The sequence below is a fragment of the Phoca vitulina genome, unplaced genomic scaffold, assembly GCF_004348235.1.
Source record: "Phoca vitulina isolate PV1807 unplaced genomic scaffold, GSC_HSeal_1.0 scaffold16, whole genome shotgun sequence".
NCBI classification, from domain to species: domain Eukaryota; kingdom Metazoa; phylum Chordata; class Mammalia; order Carnivora; family Phocidae; genus Phoca; species Phoca vitulina.
This window is the reverse complement of record NW_022589719.1, coordinates 37700225-37707784: the sequence shown is the minus strand read 5'-3', so window position 1 is coordinate 37707784 and position 7560 is coordinate 37700225. Positions and strand designations below refer to the sequence as shown.

Genomic DNA, 7560 nt, shown 5'->3' with positions numbered 1-7560 from the left:
CCTCTCAATCCCAGGGGAGGACCCCACTTCTCCATCCCAGGGGAGGATGCCTGCCTATCATTCTCAGGGCAGGAGGGGCTAGGCTGGGTGTCCAGTGTGGGGCCAGGATTTCTCTGAATCCCACTAGGGCAGAGGAAACCTGTCATGGAAAATCACTGCCTCTGGGGGGTGTGAGGGGGCCCCGTCCTTGGGTTTCCCCAGGGCTCGCTGCCAGCCTGTTTGGCCCCACAGGGAAGTGGACAATGGGCCCACGGGCCCGTCTGGCTCTGGTTTCTAATCCCTGTTGCTCCTGGCTCAGGCCACACACTCGTGCCTGGGTCCCTGGGCTCCTGCAGAGAGGACAGTTCCTGGGCCTGGGGCTGGGCAGTGGGACGCGAGAAGGGGCTTCATCCCAGGCCCCCTGGGAGCGGCAGGCTCCCTGACCTCGGCTCCCGGTTACCCTGTCAGACCCTGGGGGACTGGCCCCAAGGAATCGTCAGGTGGTGCATGCATGCTTCTTGTCCTAGATGCTGTCACGGTGGCGTGGAGGTCCTGTCTGCAGGGAGGGGCCCCCTGGAAGGTGGTAGGCCCAGGTCCCGACTCCTGCTGGGCACTGCTCCTGGTCATACCTCTGAGGGGAGACTGGGTCAGGCAAACAGCGTGTCCCATGCCCCCATCCGAGGGCGTCCACCTCGTCCAGAGTCTTAGTGATTGTTGACATGAGTCTCTCCCCACTTGCCCTGAAGCTCGGGGACACTAGATTATAATTTGTCGAGTCCGAGCCCACTCGGTTCTCCCTGTACTTCCCAGAAGACGAAGCTCTGGACCCACAGGGGAGGCCGCCAGCCTGGGGCTGCCTCTGGGCCACAGTCGGCTCGGGGACATCCGCTCCCAGCCTCCAGCCAGGCCTCCTGTGCCTGAGGATGTGTTTCAGTTAGGCGCCTGTGGGCTGGGCTCCCAAGTTCCAATTACAGGTAATTCCAGAGACTGGCTCAGCCTGGGAACACGAGGGGATTAGGGGGTGTGCCGGAGCTGGGGGCCGGACATGGAGCTGCCAGCCGAAACGGGCCCAGGAGCAGAGTCCACACCGAGATGGGGCAGCCCCTGGACCTCCCAGGAGCCCACATGTTCCCTGGCTTGGGGGCCTCGGGCCCCTGGTAGGGGAGGCTGGGGGATCAGAGTGGGAGAGAGGAGCAAACACGGGGCGGTGGTCCTGTCTGGGAGCCCCCCTTGGGGAAGCGCCTCATTCAGGCCTGGCTCTGCGGGGATGCTGGGCAGGGTGGGCTGGGGCCGGGAGGGGCACGCGCCTGCCAGGGTGTGGTGGTGCAGGACCTCCCCGCTGGGCCCGGTCCTGCTCACAGCTGGGAGGGCATGTGTTGGAACTGGGGTCACTGGTGCTGAGGCATCCTGAGGAGGGCTAGCTTTACCGAGGGCTCAATAAAAAGATAAACCACAGATAACTTGAATCAATATTTCCCGGGTGGCACCTCGGGAGCCCCCACAGCTGTTTTCTTGATAACCTGGCAAACGCCCCACCCACCCCTCACCCCTCCCCTGCTCTCCCCGCCTCTGCCGGCCCTCCTGGGCCATATAAGGCCTGGACCCCTGCCCCAGTTGCTCTCCCTGCCGCCCTTCTGAGCCACCATGGGGCTGCCGCTAGCCCGCCTGGTGGCCGTCTGCCTGGCCCTGAGCTCCGCTGGGTGTGCAGAGCTCCAGAGAGGTGAGAGGCGGCAGGAAGACCGGGGCGGCCCAGAGCAGAGGTTCTACCTGGGAGTAGGTGACCCTCCTCTGCCCAGCCCTTGCGGGTACCACTTGGGTTGGGCATCCTGCCCCCAAGCCCTGCTGACTTTGGGTGGAGGGAAGGAAGGAGGGCAGGTGGTCTTGGGTTCACGCCGTCCCTTTGAAGGTGATCTCCTGGCTCGGGAGGTGGTACCTGCTGGAAACCCCTGTGCTGGGCCTTTGTCCAGGGGTGTGTGGGGGAGGTAGGGGCAGCCGAGAGGGGCTGGGTGTCAGGGACCCTCGGAGGGCCAAGGCCAAGATGGCCCTTCTGCAGAGTGTTTGGCACATGATGAAGGGGTCGTTCCAGAAAAGACTGGTCACGTAGGCTGGGGACATCTCCATCCCATGTGGGTTGGGTGACAAAGCCACTGGAGGGGAGCTGGCCTCAAATGTTTGGACACGACATGGGCACCGTCTGAGGGTGCGGGGATGCAGTCCTGCTGGATGAGGGGCTGCGGGAGCAGCGGGGGGGGGGGCACGGATTCTGTCAGTGACAGGGCAGGGGGCACTGGGCCGGGTGGAGAGGGTGCCCGGGGGTCCGGAAAGCACCTCTGCCCCTGCTGCCCGCCCGGCCGATGGCTGCATCCCGTGCCAGGCTGGGGTGTGAAGGTGTGGCGGCTGGAGATGTCCTTTCGGGGGGCTGAGAACCCCGGGTGGGGTGACCAAGGTCCAGCAGGGGCCACTCCGACAGGACGGCCTCACGGAGGGTGCTCGGAGGGCGGCTGTGGGGTGGGGCCTTGGGACAGGCCTCCGGGGGGCGGTGTAGGCTGCTCACCCCTGCGCGCCCCTGCTCCCCCAGAGGGCAGGACCCAGAACCATGGCCACAGCGTCTGCAGCACTTGGGGCGACTTCCACTACAAGACCTTCGACGGGGACGTCTTCCGCTTCCCGGGCCTGTGTGACTACAACTTCGCGTCCGACTGCAGGGACTCCTACAAGGAGTTCGCAGTGCACCTGAAGCGGGGCTCGGGCAGCGCCGGAGGGCACCCCCAGCTCGAGCACATCCTGCTGAACATCAAGGACGACACCATCTACCTCACCCGCCATCTGGCTGTGGTCAACGGGGCCATGTGAGTGTGGCTGGGCGGGGGAGGGTGTGAGGGCTCCCGCCCCTCCCCTGGGGGCCCCAGGCAGCATCTGCCCTCTGCCCTCCGCCCTCCGAGTGAGGAGGCCCCCCTGTTACCCAGGCTCTAGTTATAGAAGGGGGAGCCCGTGGGAGCCCCTCCCGCTCCCAGGCAATTGTCCCCCATTGTCTCTGGAACAATGGGGCTCTAAGCTGCATTCCTGCCCAGCCTCCAGCAGGGTCCGTCCTTTGTCTCCCCCAGTCTCGGCGGCGGGGTGGGTACGGACTTGGGGTGAGCTAGCACCCGGGCCAGCCTGGGTCAGGCGGTGGGCAGAGCCCGGCTCTGAGGACAGGGCCCTGAGGAGGGGCGGGGCCAGGGAGACAGGCAGGCAGGGGGTGGACAGGGGCTGTCCCGCCACGGCCCACCACGCCCTCTGTGGTCCCCACACGGCTGGCTGGGAGCTGAGGCCACCCCACCCACCCGACGTGCAGCCTCAGGCCCCCCAGCCCCGCCCCGGGCAGGGGATGGCGGCGGGCCTGCCGCGGTGGGTGGCCCTGTGGGCTGGCGTGTGACTCTGGCCCGGCGCCCCTGCCCCAGGGTCAGCACCCCGCACTACAGCTCTGGGCTGCTCATCGAGAAGAGTGACGCCTACACCAAGGTCTACTCCCGCGCTGGACTCACTCTCATGTGGAACCGGGAGGACTCACTCATGGTGCGTGCAGCCCCCACCATGGGCCTGGGGCCGGGGTGCCTCCACCAGGCCTCTGGGATCCTTGGGGAGCGTGGGGGCCAGTAGTCTGAGCCTTGTCCTGAGGGGTTCGGCCATGGGGCGGCGCTCTGGAGGGGCAGATGGGGCCGAGCAGCCCTCCCAGGGAGGGGACCCTCGGGACCTGGGGAGCTGGCTGGCCCTCCCCCCGTCCCAAGACCCTCCTGGTCCTCAGTGACCCCTGGTGCCAGGACACCCCGGCCTGACTCCAGCCCTCCGGTGGATGCCACTTGGAGGAGCTGCTGAGGCTGGCCTGGCCATGGGAGGCTCATCTGGCTGCCGCGGCCTGGGGTCCAGCCGGCCCCCAGCCCCTCACCTGCCTCCTTTTCCCCCAACAGCTGGAACTGGACAGTAAGTTCCGGAACCACACGTGTGGCCTCTGCGGGGACTACAACGGCCTGCAGACCTACTCCGAGTTCCTGTCTGAGGGTGAGAGCCCCCCCGGGGGCGGGGGGGCGGGCGGGGGGGCGGGCTGTGCTGGCTCTGGGCACCCCCCCGCTGACGGGCTGTGCCCCCAGGCGTGCTCTTCAGTGCCCTCGAGTTTGGGAACATGCAGAAGATCCACAAGCCCGAGGTGGTGTGCGATGACCCCGAGGAGGCGCCGGCCCTGGAGTCCTGCTCTGAGCACGTGAGTCGCGGCCGGAGAGCCCTGCCCGGGGGAGGAGCCGTTCCCGGGCACGGGCGTTCCAGGGACAACGCGGAGAAGGGGCGGGCGTGGGCAGCCCTCACCTCGCTCCCGCTCCCGCGTGTCTGCAGCGCACTGAGTGCGAGAAGCTGCTGACGGCCGCGGCCTTCGAGGACTGCCTGGGCCTGGTGCCGCTGGAGCCCTACCTGCAGGCGTGCGTGCAGGACCGCTGCGGGTGCCCGGCGGGCTCCTCATGCAGCTGCAGCACCCTCGCCGAGTTCTCCCGCCAGTGCTCCCACGCGGGCGGGCAGCCCCGGAACTGGAGGACCGCCGAGCTCTGCCGTAAGCGCCGCAGAGCCGCCGGGATGGTGGGGCGGCGGGCACGCTTGGGGCCCCGAGGCTGGGGGCGCCGCCTAGGGGGCAGGGCAGCCCGGCGCCCTGGCCGGGGAGGAGCCGCGTCTGTGCCCACCAGGTGGTGGGGCGGCCCCGGGGGAGGCGTGTGAGGCAGCAGTCGGCCGAGCCGGCGCCCACTCCCCCGGCCACTGCACTCCCCTGCCCGCTCAGTGGCCTGCCTTTGCCCTCCTAGCCAAGAGCTGCCCCGGGAACATGGTTTACCTGGAGAGCGGCTCGCCCTGCATGGACACCTGCTCACACCTGGAGGTCAGCAGCCTGTGTGAGGAGCACCGCATGGACGGCTGTTTCTGCCCGGAAGGTGTGTGCTGTGGAGGCCGCCGGGCAGGGGTCGGGGCAGCGACAGGGCCGGAAGCGAGGTGCAGTGCCCCCTCCCCTGGCGAATGCCAAAGACCCCCTCCCCCTAAACACACACAGTGGTGGCTTCGGGAGGTCTGGATGTGGGGACTCCTTCCTGGTCATCACCCTGTGCGCACACATCCTGCTGCCCCGCTCACGGAGCCTGGAGGCCCCCAGGAAGGTGGTCTGGAGGCCAGGCTCCCACGGCACGGGTGGGGGGGGCACCGAAGCAGAGGTACCTGCGGGGGGCGGGGAAGGCCTGGCTGGCGACCCCACCTTGGGGCTCGCCCCACTTTCCGCACGCCAGCCCGGGGCTGTGGCCCCACCAGAGGGAGCCCCGCTGTGGGGATTCTGGGCTTTCCGAGGCCGGCCGGCTGTAACGCCGTGTCCCGCACCGTCAGGCACCGTGTACGATGACATCGCAGCCCGTGGCTGCGTCCCCGTGAGCCAGTGCCACTGCAAGCTCCACGGGCACCTGCACTCGCCCGGCCAGCGCATTAGCAGGGACTGCGAGGAGTGGTGGGTCGGGGGCCCAGGGCTGGGGAGGCAGGGCTGGCGGGCAGGGCTGGGGGGCAGGGCTGGGGGGAGCAGGGCTGGGGGGCAGGGCTGGGGGCTGGTGGGCTGGCGGGGAGCGGGGCTGGCGGGCAGGGCGGGGGGGAGGGCTGGGGGCAGGGCTGGGGGGAGCAGGGCTGGGGGGCGGCTGAGCCTCACGTCGTGCCTCACCGCCCACAGTATCTGCACCGCTGGCCGCTGGGTGTGCCAAGACCTGGCGTGCCCGGGCACCTGTGCCCTGGAGGGCGGCTCCCACATCACCACCTTCGATGGGAAGAAGTACACCTTCCACGGGGACTGCTACTACGTGTTGATCGAGGTAGCTGGCCGGGCGGCGTGCGGGCTGAGCGGGGGCCTGGCCCCGCGTCAGGCTCCGAGTCGGTCACTGCCACCGCCCCGTCCCCCACAGGGCGACCACAACAACTCCTACGCCCTCGTGGGCGAGCTGGCCCCCTGCGGCCCCACGGACAAGCAGACCTGCCTGAAGACGGTGCTGCTGCTGACCGACAGCAGGAAGGACGTGGGTGCCCCGCCCCAGCCCTCCCCCCCAGCACCCCAGGGCCCCCAGGCCCTTCTCAGCCCGGCCGTCCCCTCTGCCCCTCCCGCAGGTGGTGGCCTTCAAGTCGGATGGCAGCGTGCTGCTGAACGAGCTGCAGGTGAACCTGCCCCACGTGACGGGTGAGTCCCGCCCCCGGAGTGCCCAGCAGGGTCTGCTGGCGGGAGGGCGGTCCCCCAAGCTCGAGAGCCCCTGCTGACCAGCCGGGACCCCCCTGCCTTGCAGCCAGCTTCTCCATCTTCCAGCCGTCCTCCTACCACATCATGGTGAGCACCGCCTTCGGCCTCAGGCTGCAGGTCCAGCTCATGCCCGTCATGCAGCTCTTCGTGACGCTGGACAAGGCTGCCCAGGGGCGCGTGCAGGGTGAGTGGTGCCCTCGGCTAGCCCCCACAGAGGCTCCGCTCAGGGCCTGCCCCCCGGAGCCCTGCCCCTTCCCAACCCTGTGCTGGCCCCTCAGGCCTCTGCGGGAACTTCAACGGCCTGGAAGGGGATGACTTTAAGACAGTGGGCGGGCTGGTGGAGGCCACGGGGGCCGGCTTTGCCAACACCTGGAAGGCCCAGGCGAGCTGCCACGACAAGCTGGACTGGCTGGACGACCCCTGCTCCCTCAACATCGAGAGCGGTGAGGCTCGGCCTCGTGGGGCACGTGGGGCTCCCAGGGGGACGTGGTGGGTGGGTGGGGGTGGGTGAGGCCGGGTGGCCAGCCCATCCACCTGCTGCTTTCTGCCACGTGGCTGGTTTATGGTGGCCCACAGAGGCAGCCCGCCAAGAGACACAGCAAAGGGGCTAGGCCCGCTCGTTAATCACTGGGTGGTGGCCCTCGTCCCGGGGCTGGTCTGGTGCCATGACATGCTGCCCGCCACGTCAGGGGCAGTTGAGGGAGGGGAGGCTGTGGGTGCCCCACCTTACGAGGGGTGTGGTCTTGCACTGGGCTGGAGGGGCCTGGGTGGCCAGGCGGCTGGGCTCATGGGATGTGCTGGAGGGGGCTGCCCCTGCTGAGGTTCTGACCCCTTCTCCAGCCAACTATGCCGAGCACTGGTGTTCCCTGCTGAAGAAGACAGAGACCCCCTTTGGCAGGTGCCACTCGGCCGTGGACCCCTCGGACTATTACAAGGTGGGTGGGACCTGCACACGCACTGCTCACCACCTGATCCGTGCCAGCAAGGTGTGCTCTGTGCCCCGGGCTGAGCCTGACCCCTGCCTGCAAGGCTGCTGCTGGAAGTTGCTGAGCTTGTTTGTGCAAACACACGTATGTGCATGTGCACATGCGTGTATGTGCACCTTGCAGGGATGTAAGCCTGTGTGTAAATGTGCACAGATGTCACTGTGTGTGTGTGTGCACATGGTGTCTCTGTGTGTGCACCCCTGTGTGTGCAGGTGGGTGTGCATGTGGGTATCTCTGTGTGTGCACGTGTGGGTGTGTGCACGTGGGTGTCTGTGTGCACATTTGTGTGTGCACATGGTGTCCCTGTGTGTGCACCCCCGTGTG

At 68.1% G+C, this 7560-nt stretch overlaps 1 protein-coding gene across 1 annotated transcript in view; it reads left to right on the top strand.

Annotated features, from left to right (window-relative positions):
- Positions 1 to 1623: 1623 nt before the first annotated feature.
- MUC2 (mucin 2, oligomeric mucus/gel-forming) overlaps positions 1624 to 7560 on the top strand; it is a 27587-nt gene continuing 21650 nt past the window's right edge. The window contains exons 1-14 of the mRNA XM_032414843.1: positions 1624 to 1699; positions 2558 to 2828; positions 3420 to 3534; positions 3927 to 4017; positions 4107 to 4216; positions 4345 to 4555; positions 4800 to 4925; positions 5365 to 5482; positions 5696 to 5834; positions 5925 to 6035; positions 6124 to 6193; positions 6297 to 6434; positions 6529 to 6693; positions 7091 to 7185. Coding sequence (XP_032270734.1) covers positions 1624 to 1699; positions 2558 to 2828; positions 3420 to 3534; positions 3927 to 4017; positions 4107 to 4216; positions 4345 to 4555; positions 4800 to 4925; positions 5365 to 5482; positions 5696 to 5834; positions 5925 to 6035; positions 6124 to 6193; positions 6297 to 6434; positions 6529 to 6693; positions 7091 to 7185 — 1836 coding nt within the window. The remainder of the gene's footprint in view (positions 1700 to 2557; positions 2829 to 3419; positions 3535 to 3926; positions 4018 to 4106; positions 4217 to 4344; positions 4556 to 4799; positions 4926 to 5364; positions 5483 to 5695; positions 5835 to 5924; positions 6036 to 6123; positions 6194 to 6296; positions 6435 to 6528; positions 6694 to 7090; positions 7186 to 7560) is intronic.